The 27,965-nt window shown below is 42.4% G+C and overlaps 2 protein-coding genes across 5 annotated transcripts; both read right to left on the bottom strand.

The window, feature by feature from the left end:
* Window positions 1-1,482: 1,482 nt before the first annotated feature.
* LOC130690379 (galactosylgalactosylxylosylprotein 3-beta-glucuronosyltransferase P-like) lies at window positions 1,483-10,383 on the bottom strand. Of its 2 annotated transcripts, XM_059496130.1 has the most exons (8): window positions 10,244-10,383; window positions 4,495-4,920; window positions 4,230-4,421; window positions 3,658-3,812; window positions 3,290-3,469; window positions 3,061-3,171; window positions 2,795-2,954; window positions 1,483-2,758 (listed from the first exon to the last, which is right to left on the bottom strand). In XM_059496130.1, the coding sequence occupies exons 2-7, from the start codon at window positions 4,901-4,903 to the stop codon at window positions 2,841-2,843; spliced, it is 1,161 nt and encodes a 386-aa protein (XP_059352113.1). In that variant the 5' UTR covers window positions 4,904-4,920; window positions 10,244-10,383; the 3' UTR covers window positions 1,483-2,758; window positions 2,795-2,840. The 2 variants fall into 2 exon arrangements, with proteins under 2 accessions (XP_059352113.1, XP_057369373.1); XM_057513390.2 differs by having other exon boundaries at window positions 1,483-2,954.
* Window positions 10,384-13,284: 2,901 nt separating this feature from the next.
* On the bottom strand, window positions 13,285-23,208 carry LOC130689859 (GRAM domain-containing protein 4-like). 3 transcript variants are annotated; one of them, XM_057512810.1, is made up of 14 exons: window positions 23,134-23,208; window positions 18,599-18,665; window positions 18,224-18,346; window positions 17,844-18,072; window positions 17,609-17,727; window positions 16,572-16,773; window positions 16,355-16,472; window positions 16,105-16,196; window positions 15,835-16,017; window positions 14,744-14,996; window positions 14,527-14,620; window positions 14,185-14,275; window positions 13,913-14,063; window positions 13,285-13,703 (listed from the first exon to the last, which is right to left on the bottom strand). In XM_057512810.1, exons 2-14 carry the CDS (start codon window positions 18,606-18,608, stop codon window positions 13,593-13,595), a joined length of 1,776 nt encoding a protein of 591 aa, XP_057368793.1. In that variant the 5' UTR covers window positions 18,609-18,665; window positions 23,134-23,208; the 3' UTR covers window positions 13,285-13,592. The 3 variants fall into 3 exon arrangements, with proteins under 3 accessions (XP_057368793.1, XP_057368784.1, XP_057368789.1); XM_057512801.2 differs by lacking the exon at window positions 23,134-23,208 and adding an exon at window positions 18,932-19,401; XM_057512806.2 differs by lacking the exon at window positions 23,134-23,208 and adding an exon at window positions 18,932-19,401 and having other exon boundaries at window positions 16,572-16,770.
* Window positions 23,209-27,965: the final 4,757 nt, after the last annotated feature.

Raw genomic sequence — 27,965 nt, 5'->3', positions numbered from 1 at the left:
TCAAGCATTTGAATGAAACGAGGCAATCAAGCTGTACCAAATGATACAGGAGAGAAACGCTCGACTGATGATCCAGGTCTGCCAAAATGTGCGAATGGCGTTTCAAAGCGTTTAAACATCGGGAAACAAAGAAAGATTTGTTCGTTGTGACGATTCTAGTAACCGCTGGCAGCGATAACCTGACGCAGGGGAATGACCGTTGGCCCAGATGCAAAGCAGTGGAAAAAACAAACATAAATAGATAAAAGAAACAACGAGCGTTGCCCGATATGCAACTATTACTAAGCTGACGGCATAGTGTTTCTCTTTTCTGGCCTTCATCTCCCTTTCAAAAGCTCTTACTATCGCAGCTAGGGTCCCTGGCTGACAACCGATTCATAAATGTAAAATGCAAAAGCAAGCAAACCGGCTCCTGATTCAATCCTACTCGCATTTTCGCTTTCGTCTCTTGCTATCCCGCATACAGCCTAGTCGTCTGAAAGGTACCTAGTGAGTCATCGGTCGCGATTGCAATGTTTCAATTAACCCACTCTACTCGGCGTTAGAAATTCAAATTTTTCGAAAATTAGTTAAAACAACAGGAAATGTAAGCAATTGGATAGAAACAAGACAATTAGCAACAGCAAAACAAACGAATTCTTTGAATAGTAACGAGACATAACCTTCAGTACGTTACACTCTAGATTTAGGATTCTAGGTTTGCAGCACGACCTCGCATCGTTTTAGAAAGGAAATCTATTGCAGTACACATACACCTACATCGATTCCCTCTCTCTCTTATTCCAAACAGTTTTCACCGTTCGCGACGCTCACTTTGTTTAACTGCAGATGGACTAGCACAACGCGCGATATAAGGACTTGCGCAAAATAGGAAAAAAAAAAAAGGGAAATGGAATTTGCAGTATGGAAGACGCATTGAATAACTCTTTGTATTCGTTTTGCCTCTCTTGTTGGTGCCTGTCGGCGGAGAAAAACAAACGGCGGGACGTTCCAGGAAAGGCACAGGAGGCAAAAGATAAATAGAGAAAGGAATAGAGGGCGGAATAGCAGACGAAGAAGGCGACAACATGCTACGAGGATGTGCTGACTATGGCACACCAATTGCCAACGGATACTGGTCGTATTGTTCACGCCAGCTGAATCGGGCAGCACAAAATGTGAGGCCAGCAAAGTCGGATCCATTCTCCGCGTGCAGGCACACCCTTGCCATTCACCACTTATCTCGCTTTTCCCTTCTGCCTCAATTGTCCATGTGACTACCCTTTTAGAGTTTTGCTTTTCTTTTTATAGCACTGAAAGGTGAATAGCGTACAAGCCAAGCATGCATTGAGGGTACGAGGGGAAGTTTCGCTGGCAATATTAACGCCGCAGTAACTGTTGCGTCCGTAGCGGCGAATACTATATACAGCAGCGCGTGTAGTGTCCTATTATGAGATGTGGAGATCCAAGGCAACGACGTTCGTATTATGTGCGATAAGGGTGTGTTTTCTTTTTTCTTCCTCTATTTTATTGGTATTGTACGACTCTTTTGGTGGTAGACTCTTGCTGCTACTGCCGCCGTCATGGCCGGAACTCGGCACGACACAACAAAGATAGAGACGCTTTGCAACGAGGAACAAAATCAATACTGAGAACTAAGCGAATCATGCACGGCGTGCCACTACCGCTCTTGCACGCGCTATACAAATGTCAGATTCAGTTGGGCTGTTGTACGAGAACAAAAAAAAAAAAAAAACTGAGAAATAAAATGATTTAAAAATGGAAATGAAACGAAATGTCAAGATCCGTCAAACAAATGGGACCCAAAACCTTTGTCGATCATGAAAAAGCGTCCGAGACGGCAAACCAAGACGAAAATGTAAAACTACAAAAGACGAACGAAGTTGCTCAGAATTTTGTTTCCTCCCATTTCATATTTTCAGAACATCGACAACATTTTTTTTCTTGTCCTCAGCGGAGGTCGGCGGTTCTAAAACTGACTTTCTGTCTAACAGGATAAATTAGTTGACATTAGCGCATGTTTTAAATTGTCCATTTCAGAGTTCCAGTTTTGTATACATTTCAGTATCATGCATTAACATAAGACTATAGGTAGATACTGTCATATAATATAAAAAAAAAAAAGGAAGAAGCTCAAAATTGTCATAACTGCATGTAGGGAAATATGTACATGTATAGGCACACTGAATAAGAGGGACGAACGAGAGACTTTTTTTTTTTTTTTATATCCCGACATGTATCAAAAGAGACGAGTGAAATGTACTGCGTCAGCACGGGACAAGAGGAATCTATTGGGAAAAAAAATGTGGGGATAGGGCGGAGAACTACGTAAGTAGATGCAAAAAGACATGATATAAAGGCTATTCAATAAGGAACCAGAGGATGAATTAATGTTTTTTTTTTTTGAAAAAAAAAAGTAGAAAAATTGAAACTCAAGCGGATAAAGTTCTAGAAATGAGATATGGTTGGATGTATGGAGAGAGAGAGAGAGAAAAAGAAAAACTGCGGATCGAGAAAAATTGCGGCTAAGTGAATGAGAGCCGACAACGTACATACGAATCGATAAAGAGAGAATGAGAGAGCAGTAGGAAGACGAATGGCTTGCTGCTTCTGCGGATTTGATAGGGCAAAGGAGTGGGAAGGGAGAGGTCCGCCGTTGCGATTCAGAAAGAGTCTGCAAACCGCATATCACGCACAACATTTTTCTCACTCATAACCTTCATTTTCTCTTCGTCATGATGTTCCGAATTTTGATCATCTTTTATAAATTATTTCTCGTAACTTTGTAACAAACACGCGAGCGGCCGTTTAGCTGTGCGCCGACACTGGAACGCCAAGTGTTAGACGATCCATTCCTGAAGCGTGTCGATATTCGTTCCCTTGTACCGTTTCCCCGTCGCTGTTGTCCTGTTGGCTGGCGTATTGGATTTGGTCTGCGTGTGCCAAACGAAAATCTGTCGTGTTTTCACACCCGCGCGCCACACGAATTTCATCATTGTAATTAATCAGCCAAACAAAAATTGGAAGGTGCTCTTTCAAATTAATTAAGCGTATACGCACTTGAGTGCACCGATTGGCTTTCGGTTCGATATCCGCCGGTGAGATATCGAGTTTCTTCAAGAAGCCATCCTCTTCGTGACCGGGAACGTAAGGCATATACGCATCGGATTTCTATCCATTCCACCCCGAAAAAAAATAATAAAAAATAGATTGAATAAGTGGTCAATACGCGTGAGGTATAGCCATTAGCTTATTAGCGTCGAGATGGCTAGAGGAGTCATTGGTATACCTCGAGGACGAGCTGAACGCTGACGGCGAAGCCAGCCATGTCTACGGGAAACTTTCGATTGGCGATCCAGCCGTCGTAGAAGTCGACGACGACGCCTTGGCTGTTCAGGACGGGTGAACTCAGACCAACTTTGGTTACTAGTCCCACCGGCCACATCGACACCTTCTTAGTATATCGCATCTGTGAACCGCACAATTGCGGGAAATAGGACGGACAACGGAATTTCAAGACCGAAATATTAGAGAAGATTCATCATTTCCTTTTTTGGCCAACTTGCGATGGGATATGATTCCCTCGAAAAACAAAACAAAAGGGCTATGGCTAATTCAACAACTACGACGTGCCGGTAATATTGAAGGGGTTCGTACCTCTTCGAAAAGCCGGATGTCGTAAGTATTATCATCGTCGCCAAAGTAGACGACGCCCGTTTTGCAATTGCTGCGCACCCAGTCGAGCGCCGCATTCCGATTAGCCACTCCACGAGGCTTGAGCTTGGATTTTTTATACTTTTCAGGCATTTGAGCTGCAATAGCAAAATGAGAAGCATTGGTAGGACACGGTAGACCAGCAAAGATGATGTTTGCGCTTGTTTGCCACGTGCGTCACGCCCAATATTTTCCATATCAATTTTGATAATCTTAGCGGATAAGCGTGTACGGCCAGCACCGAAATGTTTGCTAAAGATGTGGCAACGCGTATGCCTTTCCATGTACACTCGCATGGAGCCTCCTTTTTCGCTTGTTAAAGGGCAAGCGGAGGATCGAATAACCTTAAAACGCCCTCACACACAGTGTCCCTGTTGCGTCCATTTAACAGAATTATCGATGAAAAAAAAAAACAGTTTCGATAGTGGACATCTTTATCTTTTACACGCAATTTCCCAATTGACTTTCACGAGGCTGTTAAAGTCCCTTTCGAATATATTTGAAGTGAGTCCTACCTTTGAGATGTGTGTGTGGTATTCCATAACGCTTCAGAAGAGAAGCTATGACCGGTGACAGGGAACTGCTGTCTTCGACCACAATCCAGTGGACGGCCGGCACGTTCAGTAGTGTCTGAGCCAGTCGTGTCAAATCGGGAATTTGTTCGGGCCTCCTGTAAGTCGGCGTCACTAGGTAGATGACGGGTAAGTCTGGAAGACACAAAACAATGAATAAGATTTGATATAATTTTTGTTTTCCATCCGTTAGATTCGTGTAACATACCGGTGGCATTGCCATGTTTCCAACAGGCGAAGCATGGGTTGCTGTTGGGGGCCGTTTTGCCGAGCCTTTGAACGACGTAATCAGCAATTTGTTTGGCTATTTCATTGCTGATGTCTTTGACGCGCGTCTCCGTCAGCTCTGATCCCGCCGCGCCGATCTGGTTGACCATATTGTCGATGGCGGTGATGACGCCCGAGTTTGAGATGGTTTCGTGCAAGTTACTGCCATCGCCAGAGCCGCTCGCTGGATGATTCATTAACATGCGCGAGCTGAACGAAGCTGGATCGGCGACGCGACCAAACTGGCCGCCTTCCAGACTGTTAATGATGACTAGGTAAACGAGGAAGCTGATGCAGAAGAGGCCGGCCGTCAACTTTGACAGCGGCGCCCGTGAACTTATCATCTTCATCCTCTGTCTCTATGATTCTATTAAAAAATAAAATAACAATTTTAAACTCTTTAGATACAGAAATACGCAAAATCATTTAGTTTTTAAAAAGCATTAAAAATGGCTTGCTATAATTTAAGTGAATTGGGGGGGGGGGGTGACAGAATGCCATAAAAATATCGTGCTCAATCGCTTGGCCTAAGCTGTGCTATCTCACAAACACAATTTTATCTCTGTTATCTTTAGGATGGTTTCAAGTCACTTCAGTAAAAACTGCGGATATAAGGAATTCCAATTTTTTCGCTATTGTGCCTGCCGCTCGATGTTGAATGTTAAAAAAAAACTTCTATATAGTTATCTTCCTATGCGCAAAGCTATCATAACACGTTAAAAAAGAAAAAGCCATTTCTCCTTCGATAAAGACCAACCCCTTTTATCGGATTCAAATTCTCACTGCGCTACGTGTTGATTCAATGTCGTTTGATCAATGGACTTGGTTACCTTTCGCTTGCCTCTAGAAAACAATTCGAACAATATGTCCAGCCCCTCTGAAAGTTTAAATCGAATTGTTCGTGTTAGCTACCCTATAACGTAGCTATTGATCGCGATTTTTTTTACTGTACTATACGCTATCATGAACGCACAGCACTCCCGTAGGCACTCACCGTAAAACAAAAATAAACCACTATCGTCACGGACTGCTTGCACACCACAAGAAAGTTAAAAAAAAGAAGCGGAAATCGGTGGGAAATGAATTTCGGACTAGTTGGGGCTTAAAACGGGAGGCCTGGTAACGTGCAAACTATGAACTTTCCAACATAACGAGTCAGAAGATAACTGATGTCCAAGCGGCTAGAACGCCGAGTATTTCTTATCAGACTGAGTCAGGTATAAAGTTCTTCCCCCTGAATACAATCTGCGTTGATTTTTTTTTCTTTTCTATCTATCTATCTTTTTTTGTCTATCTATTAGCGCTCAGATGGTCTATTTACTTATTTTTTCGTTTGTTTGTTTTTTTTGTCGCCTATTCAATGTGTTCGTTTCTGGACGTCAATCTTGATTACACGCGTCGCAAAGTGGCTAGACCTTGATCCAGTTCTAGACTCTTCTTCGCTTGGATTACATGTGGTTAATTGGCATTGATTTTTGTCACACGGATCGTAACACGAAACCATACGGCACATCTCACGTAGTGACGTCAAACAGGCAGCGAATTAAAACCATTCTTGTGTCATTGGGAAATAAAAAAAGTCCAGGTTTTCCAGCAACGTGTTACGTTACGTGGATTGCAGACAAAACGCGGCAAGAAAACCCAATCATGTGAGGTTCAGAGCATCGGAGAAAACAACTTAATTTCTCTTCATCTTTGAAATTCAGATGGCACAGTTCAAAAACTGCACCTCAATGCAAGTGTTTCTACATTTCGATCACGTTACGAATAATACGAGCATTGCGTATGATAGACGAGCTAACGAACAGAGCATCACAGGCAACTGGGGACGGACGTAAAATGAGCTGTTACCCCTGTATTGGGTCAAACGTGATGTCAACATGAGCCGCTTTCCAATTTCTTATCTTCGTGTTTTTCACCGAAAAGGATGCAACATCGGAGACTCACGGATCGTTGTAATCAAATTCGCAGTATAGGGCCCATAAGTTACGAAGGGTAGCTGTCCGAGTAGAAGCCCAATTCTATGACGTCGATTTGAATTCTTTCCGTCGTGAAGTAACTAGACGTATCGTATGCTGTTCACAGGATGCCTGCAACTAGATTCGTCGAACTCATTAGTTCGTCCGACACGCAAAAATTGTACGCGGGATTGGTCAACCGACTGACGGGCATCACTCAATAATTTAATTACGAACTTTTTCTTTTTCTCCTATTAACATTTTATTTGTCCCCTTTCTCCTGTTTGCCTAAGTCCTATTCGTTATCCTGCGTGAACATCTGCCGAGCCAACAGGTGAAGAATGAAGGTCAGAAAAAGAAGAAAAAAGAAAATGTCATACGGAGCGTGAGAAAACGTACAGGCCCACATGAATACATATAAAGGACAAAAGTAATTGCGAACTCTACGCCCTACGTCCCTGGCCTCTCGTGAGAATATCGATCTCCGGTGAGCTGGCCCTAATAGCCCGGCCAATTCTCATCGAATGGGTCATAAGCGTGAACAGCTTCAAGATGGTCTTAAGGTGCAATATGACTTTTTCCGCACCCAATTGCTTGGAAGAAGGTCATTGAAGATTGAATAGAGCAGCAATCAACTCTTGACATTTTTCTGGGTGCGTCCGCTCGGACGGCAAAAACTGATCTATTCTATCTACGAAAGAAAAAAGACGGATAACGCAGAATGAGTAGTAGATATTCAGAGAAAAAAAAAAAGGCAAACAAAAGAGCTCGAAGGGAATCGTGTGAAAGGATATGCTAGAATGCTCTTTTGGTCAGAACAAGAAAAAAAAAAAAAAAAAAGAGAAAGAGAGACTGCAAAAGGCCGATTAAATAATGGGCACGCCACGACCTCGTTGCGCGAGAATGGGAGCAAAGTCTATCGAGGCTTTGCGATCTGTAAAAATCGGATAGCGTTTTACAGTGCAGTACCAGTTCGTGGAACCCAAGTTAAAGAGACAAGCGAGAATGAAGCATTTAATTTTGAATGTTATCAGCCTAAGAAAAAAAACTTTAGGAAAAGGTCAAACGCAGCGACCGTCACGACAAGCAAATTATTCTTGTTTTTTTTTTTTTTTTAAATGGCCAGAGGGAATGAATTATTATCCGTGACAGCAAAGTTGTGTGTAACCGAGTGCGACTGGACAAAACGACAAACTAGTTGGTCATGTCAGAGTTGATGTTCATTGCCTCTAAATCTGCACAAGCCAGAACTCTCGCGATATTACACTGCTCATCGAATAGACCCATAAGCAAACTGGGACGCATTCATGCACGAAAAGATTGAGGAACCAACACGAGTATTAGAGCCTTTTGAACTATTCTGAATGAACAAGTGGATGACCACACCACGTCACTTTCTACAAGCACGTTGACCTCAAGAACAAGAGAATCGAAAGACAAGTGAACAATAAGCAGGCACGCCCAAAACTGACGATTAAAAGCAAACGGAAGTCGTCCAATAATTAGCAATAAAAGCTCTTTGTTAACGTAACACCTAGAAATGAAAAAGAAAAACCTAATGCCTTATGTCGCAATGGCTCCAGCAGTTACAGCACGATGTAAATCATAATTGGCTCCGTGCTGATCTCTAATCGTATAGTCTAAACTTTTCTTTCTAATCGAATTTCTATTTCATTCTGTCTGCCGCTTTGAATTTCTTACAATTCATTTCTTCTATAGTCGCTTTCCATCTCACTAGTTTTGATTGCTTCTCTGGTAGATCCTCGTACGTACATACTCAATTCTACGACAATGATTGCTGGTAGAAACCGAATCGACTCCGGCCGTTGTTGCTTACCTCCATACAAAAGAGGCACCAAACGCAAAGCGGAAAAGGCACAACAAGAACGACTCGAAGTTCGGCTACAATAGGCGAACAGAAAGAGACTGGGAAAAAGAAAAAGGAATGAAAAAAAAAAAAAAAAAGACAAAGAATTTGGGGAAGAAGGCGGCGATGACGATTGCATCAAGTCACCAATTCCGGTATGGCAAACGCGCACGCCACAGCGTTTTCTTATCCTTTTTTTTTTTTTGTCTTTCGGGTGCAGACGGGTACGAGGAAGACATCTTCTTTAACAAACTTAATCAGTAATCATCCTATTGCACATAGCTTGCCGCGTGAGGGGTCAAACAAAACGAGAAACGCGACGCAAATGCCTAATTTTTTCAGGGGTGGGCTTAGTGCACAAGGTTTTCCCGTTCAATCCCGAAATGACGACATTAACTGGCAATAGACCTTCAATATAAATGGCCAAATAACTACTATAAAATCCTGACGACTTTTTATGGACAACCACTTGGATGATTGGCCATTTACTTTCAAAGCATTTGGGGACGTGTTCCGATAAAACCCAACTTCCTGTTGTTCTCTGAACCCGTTTTTGATTGACACAGCCGCCCACTTTTCCTTTTTTCATTTTCGACAATAAAAACTATACGCCCCATGGAAAAAGTGATTCAGCGCAACGACGGCTAAATCGAGTGGGAGTCTAGGGCTTCAATTTCAAAAATCTGTTTCAAGCCTACATGATGAGATCCATCGAGCCAGAGAGAACCTGTGAAATCGGAAATGGAAGAAACAGCTCTTTTGACTGACGTTTGAATGGTGGCAGGCGGCCACGCAGGCCCGCGTACAGGCCGTGCTATTAAAATAATGTTTGTATGGTGAAGCGGAAAAGACGGAGGCGACAGAACAGAGTGAAAAGAAAAACAGAGAAGAGGGGGCAAAAGTGTTTTTCATCTGTTCTCTTTTGTTTTTTCTTTCAAAAGTTTCGAGAGCACCAGCAAATGAGCCAACTCGTATTCGGGACGCGAACGGCTCGTGCAGCATCAGCTGATCTCCTTTCAAGCCTGAACTGAAATACGTACTCTCCGATTGTTTTCTCGTATTGTTTTCGTTTCTTCGCTTTGCTTCGCTTTCTTTGCCCAGCTTCTCCCACTCTAATATCGATTCCAGATGGAAGGAAGTATCTTCTTTGCATTTCGATTCGACGCTTTTCTTCTACCACATTCCCTTCGACCCCTCCCTGTCCCAAACGTCAACATGGAGAGCCTCGCGAATGAGTTGTCGGATGAACAGGAAATGTAAATATCTCCAGCCAAATGTCGGCCGCCCCGCTTGAAGATAACAACACGTCAAGGAAGGAGGGGGGAAAATGTAAACAGAACAATATGGCACAGCTGTACAGGTTTGTTTTACAGTGAGAGTCGTCGGCTTCTTTACTAGGAGACCCGACAGTACCCAAGAGGCCTAAGTATTCAATGCAGACGTCCAGTTGCATTTTGGTTTGACTTTCGATGTTCGCCTTTTTTCATTCGTATACATCGCAACCCTTCTTTTTTTTTTTTTTCCTGTTATCAACATTGCCCCCCCCCCCTAGCCTGTAACTCAGTCCTCGTGTTGTCACGACGTCAGTCCATCGACCGGGAAAGCCGGTTAGTGGCTAAAGGAAATGCCAAGTAAATCACAAACATTTTTAAATTGCGGAGCTGTTACAAAAAAAAAAAAAAGGCGAGCTTATCTTTTTTGCAGTTTGGCCTAGCAACCTCACTGTTCCACCATCAAATCTCAACCCTAACAAAAATCTATCTCGTGTTGGGAAAAAACGCGGGAGCACAATCAAAACAATCGCACGGATGTACCAAGTAAATGTCGTATCACAGAAAATGGCGGAATACGGAAAAAATAGGTACCTGGTTATTTGGTGACATTGGTTATGATGGCGGAGGCATCGAGGAATCACGACACGTAAAGTCGACCGCGTCGATCCAAATGATTTTTCCTCTTCGAGTAATGGAAAACCGGCAACAGAAGAAAACGAAGAGTCGGTGGTACAAAATCTATTTTTATAGATCCTTGCACATGTGGCGTCTACTGTTCACGAATGCTACGCAGGTATCGTCGTCTGCCAGCCTTTTCTTTGTTGGTCCTTTTTTTTTTTGCTGAGCAGAACGTTGTGACGAAGGCGTCTTGATCTCAACGGAATGACTTCGTTTCACTACTGAGAAAGTGGAACGGAGAAAAGAAAAATTACATGAGAGACCGGAAGTCACGATTACAAGAGCAAAACAAAGGCGCACAACTGCACAAAATACCACATCAGTTTTTCAGCACCACAAAACCAAAACCGAACCGAATCGTCGATGAGCGCGACCGCTACTGGCGTGATGTCAAGCAGTATTTCTGAATGAACCCCGAGCTCAAACGTGGATGGGGATAGGACGCCGAAGTGTATGAGAACGTAATGGAATACATGCGTCGACGGGAGTGAACGAGAGGGGGGGAGGGTCTATATAATAAAAATGTGGATGACTCGTAGCTTCAATCCAGGCCGACTGTCGAGCCCGGTAGGCGAGCTTACCCGTTTGTACTTTTTTGTTTTTCTTTTCTTTTTAAACTATTCTCGCTGCTCTTTATTTATTTTCGAGCTCGCTTCCTTGTCTGCCTCGCTTCCCTTTTCCCTCTGGATAGACGAGGGGGAGGGGAGGGCTGCGCGTGAGTGACGATTTTTGTGTAGACCGACATGCATAGAAGCTGCGCGGAAAAAGGTCCGCACTGCACTACACTGCGCGCCGCAGTGAATCCTGTGCGTCGTTAACGGCATCTGCCAGCGCAAAATAAACACAGCCTTGGTATAAGCAAAGAAAAGAATAGGCCGACAAAAAAGAAAGAAAAGTAAATAATAAACTATCAAATCAAATTGACTGTCTCTTTCCATTAAATTACTTTGATTTTTTTTTTTTTTTTGTCTATGTCAAGTTACGCTTTTATTGATGATTCTTCCAAAGTCATTACAAGAAATTGGCGCTTCTATCGCCTCCGCCCAAGCCGTTGCCGCATCTAGAAATGCCTTAAAGGCCAATCCCTTCTTTTCTTTATATCCCTTATATATATATTTTTTTCCCCTCGGTTTGTTTCTATTTCTGTATTCCATTTGGCAGACGATTCCGCTTGCTTGCGCATCAGCTCTTCACATCCCCCTGGCGGATCGTTCATCCGCCGATGCTCACGTAGCGCCCACCAACTTCCGTACGGGATATCTGTTTGCAGATGCCTGCGCTTAACAATATCCAGCGGACGCAGCAGACAAGAAGAACGAGAGCGATATGGGAAAGAGACAGGCGAATGTTCACTTAACGGGTGCAGGAATGCCGACACGAGAGTGCGCGCGTGCTCGAAGGCATAAAAGAAACGGAGAGGCGTAAGGTTCGCATAAACATGTTGTTTACCCCCATGAATACTGTCCTTTGTTCTTGTGAAGTTTTTCGAAAGGGCGTATTGGAAATGTCAAGAACTAAGGCCCTGTACACGGTCTATCCTTTTTGGAAATTTATCGTTGATCGTAAACGGGATGCCAATTATCCACTTACAACATTCGAGCCTTGAATGTCGTAATGGCATTGCGCACTCAATGACCTCCCGCAGTTCAATGGTTTCGCACACGACGCTTTCGTTTCATTTTGCATGGTGGTTTACCTTTGTCCTGTTGACGTCCTCGTCTGAAAATTGAGACAGGCAAAATTTTGAACGATGCAAAATGAGAAATTAGTAGCGCGACAACAGGAGAACTGAAACGTGATTTCGATTTGGCCATGTGACGAAAACTCACGTTGAAGCTTTAAAAATAAAATAAAAATTTACTAAAACGGGAAAGAAATCCCTTGATGTCGGTTAGGGGGGAGGCTAGTGGCAGGCTGTAAAACGAGAAGACAAGCAAATTGAGTTTTTGGATGTTTCAAAAGTTGCGCTTTTGTTTTTCATTGGTCAGCCAACGAGCCGCAGAGCGCTCGTGAATCCAAACTCGAATCATGTGATTTTTGAATTTTCCTTTCACGTAAAAAAAAAAAAAAAAAAGGGGGAGGAATCAAAGTGAAACGAATGCACTCACGAGATGGGACGTTCAAACTTCGTTCAACTGAACTCTATACCAGTCGTCACTTTCCCCATACCGCAGCATACATACCCTTCCCTTTTCTGTGAGTGAGCTAACATGGAAAGGTAGTTGGCGTAGCACACGTGCCCACATGGCCTTTTACAAACGCAAATCGGCCAGCCCAATACATGCTTGTTTCTTTTGTTTGTTTGTTTTTTACTTCGTGAACAGAACTGTGTTGTTCTCTTAAACAGAAAAACAAGCAAAAAGAAAAACAAAACACGAATAAAAAATAGTGCAGAAAAAAGCAGCGTTAAATGACAAATGTCGTAAAGGAGCTTGCTAGTTATGCGTACCTTGCAGGTAGGTGAAGAAGCCAGATGGAAACCTAGCGCCAACTTTTAAAGACGGACTGCATCATTCACCTGCGCTTCATTTGTTATGTCTGTTGGCATTAAGCCGATGAAACGTAGGAGTGAGAAGGGCAACAACCTATTGGAGCAAACAAACGTTGACTTTTAAACAATGCAAATAGATGAATCAAAAGATAGGGAAATTTAAATGTTCGCAAAAAATGTGTACAAGTTTCAAGTTCCTCCTATTCCGTGCGTCATCGATTCCGGCCACAATGGCAGGTCAACAACAAGGGAAACATCGAACGGCGTTAACTGTCAAAACTCCACGATCAGAACAAAGGAGATGAAACTTGAAAAACGTACCTGAATCCAGTTTGCAATAGTTTGGCGTCATCTCTTTGTATGTACGAATAGGACGCGAGGAAAGGGAGGGTGGCTGCGAGGCGGCCGCTCTTTCCAGGGACGGAAGTTGCATTGCGGTTTCACCATCCCATCATCCGCCGAATCCTTGCAATTTCTGTATTTACACTGGTGTACAACGAATACATCCATGTATACGTACATGCATGTACAATGTAGTGTTACATATTGTAAGAGGAAGTAAGGGAAAAAAAAAAAACATGAAAAAGAAAGGAAAAAAAAAAAAAACGGGGGACGTGGATAAAAAATAAAGCTCATTTTGGCTGCTGGATGCTACAAAATACGAGAGCGGAAAAACAGAAAAGATGGAAAGAAAGAAAGAAAAAAAAAAGGGGGCGAAAAAATTGAGAAAGTTTCTGAGCCATCATTGGTGCAAGAGGAGTCTTTAGAAGATTAGGACGATCCGGATTTGTCTTCACGCCAGACGCAGCCAAGCTCTTCTGCCGCATCGCGGATGCTATTGAAAACGTCGTCACGGTTCATGATGGCGCCGAAAGTATAGGCCTTTGTACGTTGTCAGTGGGTGCGTATGCATTGAAGTTTCAGCGCACGAAGGGATAAAGATTGTTGCGTGAATACGTCAACCACGCATAGAAATAAGTATCGATCAAACCCCCATCCATTGCCCGAAAGAAAAAAAAAAAGATATGGAAATAAAAACAGAATGCTAAAAGGAAATGGATGACGCAGAGAACAATGAGAGGCCTACGTACCCGATCCAGTCCTTGGACGAAGACTTCGATAATCATCCCACCACCAGGTATCCAGCTGTATTGGTTGCCCTTTTCCAAACGGATGATCCTATCCAGCGGGATAACCACGTTCTTTCCCGGCTGCGTTTTCGACCGTTCAAAACAAAGGTAACTTGAGAAAAAAAAAAAGGGGGGGGGGGTGAAGAAAAAAAAAATGAAAGAGTTTCATTCCTTCAACTTTGTTTCGATCGATAATTCCCATCCGCTTCATCGTGTACGTAGTTAATGAATACCTGGCGGTGAGAAAGAGACGGCCGGACCTGAAGGACGACGTCAGCGATTTGTCACGATTCACTAATGTCGCTCGCAAGCCATTCTGCCATCCTATTTTTCACGTGGAGTTGTTGGTGGTGATGTCCCCGTGACGATGACACGTGCGGGACAACACCGACATGAAAGGGTAGAAACAAACAAAAGAAATTGTTTTATAGTCGCTGGCAACGAGGGTGAAGTCGGAGAAAAAAAAAGTTTTTTGGCGTAGTGCAAGTCAAGTAATTCGTCAACTTGTAATAAGCTCATTAGTATGCAGCGATATACTGCATTCTAACACTACAGTCCAGTTACATCCGACATACCTGATAGTGGATGTTCGCTGGGTGGAAGGTTGAAAGATTCCCAGAAAGTTCTCGTCTCAACATTGGCTCCTGAAGCAGCCGCGTTGCGCAAACCCTTCAGACACATCATAATATGTTCATAATTATCAGTATTTTTGTTTTCTCTTCACATTTAACGAAGAGACATTAAGGTTCGTCATGTTATGCTTTCAAACAGGAGGGGAATGAAGCACGTTACCTGTTCGACTTTGTGACGGGCTTCCAAATCTGCGTCAGTGGGCAACGTCTGCCAGATGAGCGATGACGTGTCGTATTTAGCACGCAAACGGGGAAACTTGAGAAAGATATAGTCGATCACCATCATTTTAAAGAGCAAGTAGAAGCCAAGAAAGGTGGAGAGGTGGGCGGCAGACACTAGCAGAGTCACCGGCAGGGCCAGCCAGAGTATCACGTATAGACGGCGTGAAGCTTCGTGTCTCCACATGAGTAGACTGGAATAAAAAAAAAAAAAGATGTGAAAAGTGAGGCCACGAAATTTACATATATCCGTATATCAATTTGGCTTTCCATCGCATTTTGCCAAACGAAACAAAAGAAGAAGAATAACTATTTTTTTGTTGTTGTTGTTGTCACCCGTTCAACAAAAGATGTTTCATTGATTTTACGACACGGAAAGATCGATCTTTTTGTCAGGGCGCGGTACGTGAATTGATTCGAAAAATGAATTCCCCTTTCATTATTATTATTTCTTTCAAATATATGTCTCGCTTTCCATTTCCGTTTTTTTTTTTTTGTTCCAAAGAAGCGAAAAATTGGATTGCTGGATAATCGTTAGAAATATCAGGCACGAGACGTTAAGGCATTTAAAACCATAAAAAAGGGGAAACACAAAACGATGTGTTTTAAAAATTGAAGAAATAACAAAGCGTGTCAAGAATGGTTCACAAACGATCCACGAAAGTCGAAATGCAGCCCGCCCACCATTATCGATTGTGTTACGCCATCGTTGGGCAGTTTCAGATGGATAGAATCAGTGGCTGCATGCCGGTCCTGGCTTGCAAAAATCGTCGTTTTGTCCCGATCGTTCTTTTCGACCACCTTTTCGAGCAAAATTGACCTTAATTCAAACGGCCTTAAACTGATGGACAAGATAACAGGAGTTGTGATGCCCTCCTTTTTCTTTTTTTGGCACTTGCCGATAGCAACCCACGGGATTTCCCGCCTGGGCGGGATTTTCAGATCAGATTTCTCGTACGCAAGGGACTCGGGAACGAGATATAACATAAAAGAGGAAACGAAATCAAATTAGAAAGTTGAAGCGGCACTGACTTTTTGATTTTTTCCGCAGCGTCGCAGACGTTGCCCAGCTGATTTTGTACTTTCCTCGCCACTTGAAGCACGACCGAAAGACTTTCGATGACGCTGCCCGACGATTTGTTCCCTTCGCCGGACGTCTCATCCGCATCGCCATGGTCACCTCCAATTGCCCAGCCAAAATGGCGAAGCCAGCCTCTATTTAATTTAATCAGAGAAGCACAGCAAGTTTAACAGCTGCTTTTTTGTTTCTTTATTTTAATATTAAATTGATATTGCACTCACCGGGACGTGAGATAATTCATGGTCAACTTCCATAGACTGGCCGCAACGACCAGTACGAGAAACATTCCATGCCAAATGGCGTAAGATGTCACCTAAAAATTATTTTTTTTAAACAGGGATTATGATTACAAGGTGGACGGAACGATCGAAAGTTTTCGGACGGTATAAATGGCCAGCCATAAAAGAAAAACATCCATTCCAGTTTGTAGCCAAGTGAAAGAAAATAAGAACAAGGGAGAACGATTCGTACCAAAAGGAACAAGATGGAAGCTGTCGGTGATTGCCATTGACGGATCGACTGCATAGAATCGCAAGACGATGAAATGGCGCTAGTAATTCGACCAAATCGCATTATGTTTTTCTTCAACCTTTGCTTCGTCATTAAAAACAAAGGGAAAATCAGAAGAAATTAAACATTCTATTAAACCTACATTCGAGGCAATATTTACTAGATTTTTTTGTCTTACCTCTTTACGGCAAGGCTGTCGCCAAGATCATCGTTACTTTCTTTGGTAGATCCAGAATTTCCCTGATCGGTTTCGTCCTCGATCGATTGCAGATCTTCCATCAACTCACGTGCCCACGCGGCAATGCGGTGATGAGGCAGCCGTGATGAAGTGTCTCCACTGCCGGCAACATCCTTGCTAGTCGGCAACTCGTCATTTCCTACTGCAAACATCATCGAATAAAAAAGAAAAAAAAAAAAAAAAAAAAAAAAAAAGAAAGATAAAAAGAAAGAAACAAAATCGATTTAATCAATACCTCAGCTTTCTTTCTTTTCCCCACTCTTTCTCATCTCGTTGGTGCGCCTTAATGTTAAAAGTGAGAGCTCCGAGTAGCTCACTACATCATCTCACAAGAAAGCTCACGCCTGTGTTATTACCATACTTAATTGATAGCCGGAGTACTTTTTCCCTTTTAAACCTTCCTCCCCACCCTGACTTATTATTCGCTGGGTGGTGGTAATAGCCTACATAGTACGGACATGATTTATGCCCCACCCAACTCTTGACTTCAGCTTTGCTCAAACAAAGCTCGCACCCAAGGCCTCACTCCACACACACGGCCTTCTGTTTAATTAATTTCTGTTTTTCTTTGATCCCGAACGACAAAGAGAAGCTGATATATACCAACTATATCGTCTACTGTATCTAAGTCAAAGCGTTCTACTAGACGATCCGCATGTTGGAAAGCATATTTTAAAAGAGAAAGAAAAAAGGCAGCGATGATGGGGGAGGGTGTAATAACAGCCGCTACGGCTGCCATAATTCGAGGAAATCCATAAGCTTAGACTCGAGAGAGATTAAATAAATAGCATTTTAAAGCAAGGAAACCATCAGGGACGGGACGGAAAAAAAAGAGCAAAGTGAAACGGCCGTGTGGAAAACTAGAAAAAAGTAATAGATGAATGGAAATGTAAAGAAACCTTAGTAAATGAACAGTACTCAGTAGATTGCACGGCGAATTGTACGTGTTCTTTTTGGTTAAGTAAACAAAAGCTCACTTGTCAGAGTGGACTCGTCGTCTTTGTCCAGCATTGATGGGATGCTGGCGCTCCTGACGGAACGATCCAACGATATGCTGCGCTCGGATCGTCTCTTATCGCGATGAGCAAACCGGTTCCTGCATCACGAACAGAATTCAATTGTATCACTTAAAAGGTAACAATAATAATAACAAAAAAAAAAAAAACACGGGAGACAGCGACAAAATCTAAAACGTTATAATGTGTGACGGACCTTCGAGGAGTTTGTGTTGGACTGGAATTGATTGGCTGTACGTTGTCAGAGTTGGCTGAATGTATTGCACGACGTCGCATACTGTGCGCCACTTGTCGTCGAGGAGCACCGTCGTCTGTCAAACTTCCTTCCTTGTCCGTATCTCGATCGCTTCCAGTCAGATCGACCGAAGCATCCTTTACCAATTTACGAGCTGTCGCCTTTCCTTGTGATGTTGGACTTGCGTTAGCTTAAAAAATTTAAAAAAAAACCCCATCAATTACATTAAAACGTAAAATTCTTCGTAGTTTTAATTGCAAAGTTTGTTGAATATACGGCAATGATAGCCTTTAATCTGCATGATTAACCACAATAATCTTTCATATGATGAAACAAACTACCTTGGTTCAGTTTGATCTGTTGCTGAGAATTTGTTTGCTCATTGATGTTGTATTCCGACGAATCCGAATGGCTGCTGATCGTTCCGGCAGCGTCCGCTTCCGTGACCGCAGATGGTGGCCTTCCTACGCAATATCAAGACACGTGTATAAATACACTGTTGATTTGCTAAACGCTCTTCGAGGAAGCCTCGTTCTTGAAATTTATATTGGAAATCAATAACAAACACGGGCCGGCCGCATCCGTCTCGTCTGATAAACCATTCTGGTTCATACGGAAACAGAAGATTGCAAGCTATGACGCAAACATGGTACGGCGCACAGATGCACTGTACATCTAACAGTGATAGATGAGGTCCAAACAGGATATCTATTTACCCTTAGCCATGACCAGCGATAGAAGATGGTCCTCGAAGTTCGTGCCGCCCGAATTGGCAGCGTCATCCTGTTTTGCCGTGTGAACGCCGCGAGTCGTTGACACGTTCGGAAGTGCGTGAGCAGAGAAATAGATAGAGACGTACATAAAGATTGATATATTAGTATTCAGAGCATCATCAATCAAAACGAGATAAAAATAATAAAAATAATAATAAAAGAAAAGAAAGAGAGAGAGAAGCCACACTTGGGTATTTCTTCGTAGAAGGAGAAGGGACACTCGGCTGCCGGGAAAAATAAGTAAAAAAGACGGGAAATAAGAAGAATAAGAAACACCTCTTGGGGGCAGGGTCGTTTGGTCAGTGAAGTTGATTCCTCAGAACCCAAAAAAGTGGCAAGCTGCTGAAAGAAAGACGATGATCTTGATGGACTGCCTTGATCCGAATCGCAAACGCTTCCCTGTGTCTGACGCAATCGCGATCGAATACCCTTTAACGACATCGGATATCCCCCAATCGTTTCGCAAAAAGGCGAATAATAATCCAGTGCGCGCAATGGGCCAAATGAGAACGTCAAAAAATTTCGAAAACCGATATCGAATCACATCACCGAGTAGCTGCACTGGGCAATCATTTGTTTCTTGTAACACAAGTACAGCAATTTTCAGTACAAACTGAAACGCTTTAACGTCTTGGAAAGAAAAAAAAAAAAAATAAAATAAATAAAGAAGCTGACCCACTTTCCGTTTGGGTGTCGAACCAAAATGTCTCTCGGCGGCGTTGTGATGTCGGCGCTCAAACCGTTTGGCCAAGACTGGCTGGCCCGATTGGGGACCGGGATGTACTCGTCCGGCAACGTTTCAGACGGGCCAAGAGGCTCGTTTTCATCGGTGAACGGCTGGCTGCCAAGAAAGAGGGGGGAAAAAATATATATTCTATTCGTGGAACACACGGTGGTGGCCTTAAAAAATTTAATTTTGTTCTAATTTTTCTAATTGGGATTTCTCCTTCTTCTTCTACTCTCTCCTGTATCGCCTTTTTCATTTCGCTTTTGCTTTTCGTCCAGTTTTCTTTCGACCGCAACAGCCCGCAGTGTGTTACGGAGAGGCAGAACGAAAGCAAAGAGACAGGCCCGCGTCGGTTGCAATGTCACGACGCCTTCCCAGTAGTTATAAATAATACTAGTCGAATGAGAAACGACGACACCCAAATGCCGCCCATCGACCCCGATCGCCAAGAGAACGAAGAGCAACGTAACTCTGTCTGGGCCCCGTCGTTGATGAGGTGTATTTTAGAGCGGAGAAAACTTTGTCGGTAAGGTAGATATGCCAGCAAAGTCCGTCCCTTTTTGGCCGATCTTCTTCGACGGACAACAACAAGATTTCGACCCGTCGTCGTCTTAGCGTCAACAACCCAACACGTGTGACAACGGCCCATTATTACGGCTGTCCATTCTAACAGTAACGAGCGAAACGTAACGAAAACACACAAAAAAAGATTACTCTGTGTCACAAGATTTGTTTCCGACAGTGCGTTTTAGTCGGCCTAGCAACAGACGTAGTTGGGGATAGAAAATACAAGGAAGCAGATCGCTAGGTGCTCATAAAAATATTGCCTGTCGTATAAAAAAAACAAAAAAAAAAAACAAGAGTCGACGAACGATAGAACAACGACCTATCTTGTTCTTTTTTTCCCTCTTATTTCCTATGTCTTTATTACCTGTAACTGCCAGTATTACAAAGGTATACGCTATGTTCGTCATCTATCTACGCACTCGAATTTCTGTTTTGTTTGATTCAAAGTGCAGGCCACAAGACAAGCAAAAGGCGGGTAAGTCTATGGAACTGACAAAATCAATCAGACGGTGTTTTACAGCGAGCTGCACTTTGATACTGCCGCAAACGAAATACAACTTGTTGAAAAAGCCGCCACAAAACGAAAATAATCTTTCCGCGATATACGTAAAATACTTTGATCAAATTTCAACTGGTAATAACGGTGAGTTCTTTGATCGCGATACAGCCGCTAGAATGAGAGAAAATGGACGCTCTTTGATCCTTCGGTGCGGACCGCTGCCCATAACATTTCATTTCCATGATGATGGAAAATCATGGCAGCCATGCGATGCGGTTCTCTATTCGCCCTCAATTTTCGCAACGGTGGAAATGGAAAGGAATGATTGTTTGTTGGTCTTTTGCATTTTTCGTTTTTCGAATTGAAAGCAACGAAAATCGTGTCACATTCAATGGCAAGTGCTTGCCAAATATCTGGAACGAGCGTTATGCGGTTAATGGAACATGGCCTTGAACGACGTACTGTTTTCGACGGGACTACAAAAATTACCCATTTCAAATGAATCTAGGGGGAATTTTCGTGATTAAGGACTTTTGCGTGTCAAAGAAGAACGTAATATTTCACGCTACCGCTAGATGGTGTAACCTGAAGGTGAATCACGAAAATTCAAAATCACAAACTTTGCGGTCGTGGAGCGTTTGCGCATCGGCGTTCACTGCAATCTCACTAGATGGTGCGGACGTTGACTTTTGGAAACGATTGGATCGAATATACGTAATAAACACATATATGCCTAGACGTAACGAGAAAACATACGTTGGTAACAACGGTAACGGAACAAAAAAAAAACGAGGAAGAAAAGAAGGGAAAAAAAAAAAACTAACAAGGCTCCTCCTTCTTTTTATCCTCTATCCAATATCGCCAGGATTTATGGGTTGACGTGATTGTTTTTGCCTCCATTACGGGCAGCGCACTTGTGATACACTCAATTTACGATGTGAATCCCTTTGACCACCGACACCTACTCGAAAACCCTCTCGTTCCCTTTCTTTACACAACGCCACCACGCTACGTTTCGTTGACACTCTGGTTCTCCGTCATTGAGCGAAATTTGTCATCGCGTACATTGTCCGCTCTTTTTTTTTTTTTTTTTTTTTACTACCCAACCGCTTCCGTCTGCCCATTCACAATGTCACACGTCGTCGCCGCTTTTCTTTTTTATTTAAACAAAAAAAAAGAAAAATAAAGAAATAAATAACTAAAAAATGAATAAATAAATACAACAAAAAAGAAAACTCAAACGAAGAAAAGTGAAACCAGAAACGTCTGTGAGTAAATACGCATCCGGAAAGTCGGAGCTTTCATCGTCCATCTAAACAATCAACATGTTCAATCTTCTCATTCAAAGCTTCTTCCCTTTTTTGGTGGGGGGTCAAAGTCGATTGATGTTCATCTGACGAATGAGCGTTCGCGGGAAAAAAACAAGAAAAAACGAGAATCTCTTTTCAAATGAAAAACGTTAGCCCGACAACCTGAAGAGTTGACCACGCTATCTTACGATGGGTAGACAAGGGAGCAACAAAAATTCAAATGGGATTTAAAAAAAATAATAAATAAATAAAATTTAAAAACTAGCGCGGCCGTGCGAGAATGCACACCGATGGGCGAGGGGATTTGAAAAGGCCAACTGTTGACGTCTTTCTCTTCGTTTGTGTCCCGCTTAATATGCTAGGTGCGCATCCTCTCCCCCCGACTCTTGCGCGATGAGACCGTAGATGAAGACAGTAAAGCATTTGTTTTATAATAGATCAACTAGAAGGGGACAAAGGGAGACGTAAAATCCTGTTTTCTGCCTAAATAACAGACCAAAGTGGCTGGTGCTTTGGCATTTGTTGTTGTCTTTTTTTTTTTTTTTTTTTTTTTTTTTTTTTTTTTTTGTTTTTGTTTTTTTTGTTTCCGAGTCCCTTCAAATTTGTTAAGAATGCCAAAAACAAAAAAATTCTAGGCAATGATGGGGTGGATAGAGTACAACATATTCAATTTAAGGTTGAACTGGGTGCTCGCGTAACGTACATCTTCCCCGCTTTGTTTGGGTTCCGAGGGACGGAAACTATTTAAAACCGTAGCTAACGTCATTGTTTGCTTGTTTTTTTTTCCTTGTATACGTATGCGTGAACGCGTCTCTTACAAGTGCCGGCCTCGTTTATACGGAGAAAATTTCATCCCATAGACTCAATGGATGAGAGGTCACAGAAGACGAATTCTCCGCTGGCTTCCTTTTAAATGCTACGCTCTTTTCCTCGACAAGAGTTCATCAGAGTATAAATAAGTGAAGCCTCACTTCCTCTGTATACATTTGTCGCGTCTTTTGAATAAATAGAAATAATAATAGCGAAAAAAAAAAAGAAAAACCTTCGTTTACTCCCGCTTGCCTATAATACACTCCGCCCTTTTCGTTTTGTTCTTCCTCTGATCCGTCTGGAATGCGAATCCATTTGAATCGATGAATACGATTATGCTGATAGGCAAGAGGGGAGAAAAGAAAAAGGCCAGACTATAGAACTCGATGTTTACCGCACATCAGAGGGGAGTCTCTTGTTGTTGTGTGTTTTGTTACGGGGCCAAAAGGAAGGAAAGAAAGAAAGAATACATATCTGCTTGAAAGACGTGCAACAAACAGCAACAACAAAACGATTCGTGATATCTCGCTTTTCTAACCCCCTCGTATTTACACACGATACTTACATTGTAGATGGAACGCCTCCTGGATCACACCAGCCTGGGGGATGTATCTCTCTGCTCCATGTAATCAAATCCTTTTTCTGAAAACAAACAAGAAACAAAAACAATATTAATAGGGAATAACACGATTTAAATCAGATTTTTTTAAACAACACTTTCAAACATTTTTTTTTTTTTTTTGTTTTTGTTCAAAGAAATAATGATTTTCGTTTTACGCCGCTATCGAAGTTGTTAAAAGATTTTATTAAAGCGGAAGATAATCGACAGATTACTAGTTTCTCAGAGAGAACAGAGTTTAGCATAGATGGGGGGTCGAAAAACCTTTTTTTTTTCCTCCTAATTAACCGCTATGGATATCTATCGGTGCCTTTATATATATAAAAAAAAAAAAAAAAAAAAAAAAAAAAAAAAAAAAAAAAAAACTTAATAAGCGCGACCCAAAGCGGTGCAGGGATTCATGATTTTTTTTTATTACGTTTTGCATGGACGATATTATAACGACGCAGTTTAAGTTTTGAAAGACATTCTGCGCGCGTTCCCCCTTTCGAATTCAACATTCCAAAGGATATTATAATCAAAGAATTTGTGTAAGGGACAAAAGAAAAGGGAAAGAGGTCAATTGCACCGATGACATTTCCCTTATAAGCTGACGGTTCATTCTATCACGTAGTCACTAGAGTTTTATCGTGTTAACAGGGCGGAGCTTGTTTTTCCCGTAGGTCTGAATAAGGCGAAAACGACCTTGCCATGTAAATTGGTTCGTTCTCTATACAAGATTGCGCGACAGTCGTAGTATTCTAACAAAGTGAACCAAGATTCGCCAAAAGGCTTTTCAGTTCCCCACTACTCCGCATTTTTTTTTTTTTTTTTCAATGAACACAAGGAAAAAAAATGGAGTCATCTAATAACGGTGCCCAAAATGCGTTAAAACATCAATGAAGAGGGATAGGGGGATTAGAGGTAAAGCTGACATGTGACGAAGCAAGTCGGAGCGGATCAAGTTGCCCGTCTTCGTCAACCCAGACGATTGGTTTCCGTCGTCCTTCGGATGGATAGGCACCGAAGGGAAAATGACGTCGTCGACGTTGCTTTCTCCCCTATATAGCCTGTCTGCGTGGCACAAGCATTGCCTTAGCTATAAGCGGGGCGCGGGGAAACTATAGTCAAGTAGTTTGGATGCTACGGATGGGAGTGGTGGCGTAGACAGAGTTGATCCTCGCCCTTTTCAAGTTTTGTTAGCAGGCCGTGTGACTCAATGTCGAGACGGATGACGCACTGACTCCACCCACGCCAACAGTTCTCCCTTTCGTCCTATAATCCGCCATCCAGCCAAAACAGTCAACATGTTTGTGCCCTCTTCGTTAACGTTCCATAGCTTCTTCTTCTTCTCGTCTACCCACTACCACAATCCTCCCTCTTTCTTTCTTTTTTTTTTTTTTGTTGTGTATTTTTCTCAATGTTAAAGGCCTACACATTTTCTGCTAGTTACTGACTTTGGCTAGCTGCTGTTTTGGCTGCTGTCTAGCCTCCCCCACCCCCACCCCCACCCCCCCTCGATTTCCTATCTGCTATCCTCATCATTTTGTGTCGTCTCTTTCTTTTTCAAAAACAGAGGACTGCAGATAAAGGCGATAGTGAAAAGATTTTTTTTTTCAAAAAAACCCATTAAGAGCACACGCATACACACCCATCCATACATTCCATTTCACCTTCTTTTTCTTTTTTGTACGTGTCCTGCCTTTCGGTTGAAAACAAAAATTAAAAGACAAAAATATCAACACCAATTTAAAAAAAAAAAAAAAAAGATGGGATGCGGGCGCACTGTTATCGAGGGGGGGGGCCGAAAAGAGACGCTATCACGTGCTGCCATCTCTGGACAGTGGCTTTCGCGCACGTTGGTATTTCCGTGGGTCGTCAACAAAAACAACAACAAACAACAACCCAAACAAAACGCAATCAAAAAAAGCAAGAGAACGGACAGAGACGTAAATAGAAGTGCAAGGAGAAGAGAGAAAACCGTTGGCCGTGTAAAGTGAATGAACTTGGCTAAGGTTTCGTTGCATGGATATCGCCCAGTCACGAGCCGAGGACATTGCGAAGAGACGGACCTCGAAACAAAAAAAAAAAAAAAAGCGGGATTTTACCATGACGTGTTTCGAGGTCGTTTCGTTGCTATTTTTTTCTTTTTTTTTTGTTCTTCCTCTTTTCGTTCATCCGATTTTTTTCTTTTTCCTGTTTGCTAAATCCTCTTCCCCGCATTTCTTTTTCTTCCTTCTTTATTTTTGCGTCTCATCACTAGAGACTCGTTTACTTGTGATGTTCTCGTCTTTTTATTTATTCGCCCCCCTTTTTTGACTTGTTTTTTTTTGTATTTTTTGTCCTTGTGCGTCTGGAGCGTCGCAACGGCGAAAAAGAAAAGAGGAAGAAAACGCATTTTTTATAGACAGTCAACGACCATTTCGTCTGGGGCCGTGCAAAAAAAAAAACCCAGACATAACAAAGCAGAGGAGGGCAACGTACAATGTCGTCGATTTCACACGATTTCATTGCGTCTACCTGTCCGTGTCTCATTCTTTTATAATTATTTTTTGGTTTATTTTTGCGGTTGTCGTCGATACGTCGGAAGTGCTTAAATAAACACGAAAATTCACGACGTTCACGAATTATTAAAAAAATAAATAAACTAAAATGAATTTCGCATAGAAAAAGAAAAATGATGGGATTCGATGACGCGTGCGTTTACATCCGAGATTGGATAAAAGGCGATGAAAATGCGTCATGATGATTTTTCAAAAAAAAAAAAAAAAAAAGAACGAAAATAGAAAACAAAAGAGGCGAATGAAATTTGTTAAGAAGACGGAGGAGGGAGAGGCAGCGGGACTGCGATGTTGCAGCGGAATGCGATTTGCTGCTCGAACGACGCCCGTTTCTCACGGTCCTCCCGCGGCGTTTCGTTATTACCCAACGTCTTCGTCGCCGTCGTGGCCGACGTCGTCGTCCCCACCACCCACCTCTTGTAATCCTCCCTTTTTATCCCCTTCAGGCTACTCAATTTTTGACTGAATTCAAAACAAACGCAACGGCGGGCTAAAATAGAAGAAAAAGAACACAACATTGCTTGTTTCCTTTTCTTCTTCTTCCTTTAGAAAGAAAAAAAAAAAACAAATTCATTTCATTTCTCAACTGCCCCTTTTTTGTCCGCTTGTTGTTATTTTTTGATTATTCTACACGTTTTGTCTTGTTTTCGTTTTTCCCTTTTTTTTTACGATCAGCCGTTGTTCGATCGGTACGCAAATAGGCTGTGGCCGGCGCAGAGAGGGCAGGCCACCGCCGCCTATAAAAACAAAAATTTGGAAAAAGAAAACGCAGGAGAGTCCAGTCTGGGTTTTCTAACCAATCAGCATCGAACAGTGTAAACACGTATCGCATAGTACGACAGAGCAGACAGAATATATAGGATTCCTTTTTTTTCCATATGTCTACCCGTAAAGAAAAATATGTTGTGTATTTATTTATACACACACTTAAATGCGTGTGTGAATAGCGGACCATCACTGCGTAACGGCCTTCGATTTACGGCGAGGCTGCAGCTATTTTTAGCTGTTTTTTTCCCCTAGACCCACCACCACCACCACACGAAGCACCTGCACGAACAAAACTCAGACAGATCGAACAGACGCAGACATAAAGACATTTTTTTTAGGTTGGAAGGTGGGATTTGATGTTAGAAAAAAAAAAGACCCACATCTCCTGATTTCATCATTCTCGCCTTTTTGGCCTTTTTCGGTATCGATTTTTCCCCCCTTTTTTTCTTTAGATTCCCAAATGTGTTTAAATGCAGCATAAATATTTTTCAAAAAATAATAAATTCAACGCTAGACACGTTTAACTCGGATGGAACGGGCCAGACGGGGGTGAAGATGCTCCCTCTATCGTCCGTTGCCGCTCATCAATCAAACATTTCTAATCAACAATGATGATGATTGCCTATCCACCACTATCATTCTATCCACATTCTCCGTCTTTTTTCCTCTTTTAATTTCTTTTCTCTCTCTTTCTCCACTCTTTGCACGTTTCATTTATTTTCTTATTCGTTTTTTTTTATTTCCCTCCACAGTTGGCTCAACACCGCGTCCGTTAGAAGTGCCATTTAAAACGCCGTTATTGAAGAGATGACGGTCGTATACAAAAAGCAACAAACGGCGGGAGCCGCAGACGCCGCATCCCTTTTTTTTTTTTAGCAGATGGATGTGAAAGGATGTAGACGATGATTCGCAAAAAAGAGTGACGTCATCACACGAGCTTCGTCCCACACTTGTTTGCGGTAGCAAAAATGGCAGAGAGCTGCCAGACGCCAAGGCGTACACACCCACGGACGACCTCAAAAATGAAATTTTTTGTTTTAAACTAAGCAAAAAACAAAAAGGAGATGGAGCAAAAAATAAAGAGAGACGCGATGTCTGGTTTAACAAAACGCCAATCAACACGTGAGAAAACTGTACACCCGGGGGGGGGGGGGGGGGGGGGCAATATTTGAAAATAAAAACAAACGACAATGACAACGTCTAAAAATTGGCTAACGTTTGGGTCGGGTATTTATCCGTTTGTTTACTGGCTAAGCTCGGAAAATCCCAGCATTTGAAAGTTGAGGTGCGGACTCAAAGACGCTTCCGTCAAGTGACCCTCTGCCAACACCCACAATGTCTAGGACGGTGCGTTTACCTTGTAAATCCTCTACGAACCTCTCAGAGTACATTTTTCAAAGAAAAAGAGAGAGAGAGAGAAAGAAAACAAAAAATGGGACATCAAATAGTCGTTGGATTACATTGAATTTT

Source organism: Daphnia carinata, chromosome 7 (genome assembly GCF_022539665.2).
Source record: "Daphnia carinata strain CSIRO-1 chromosome 7, CSIRO_AGI_Dcar_HiC_V3, whole genome shotgun sequence".
Classification (NCBI taxonomy): Eukaryota; Metazoa; Arthropoda; class Branchiopoda; order Diplostraca; family Daphniidae; genus Daphnia; species Daphnia carinata.
This window is presented reverse-complemented; position numbering and strand designations above follow the sequence as displayed.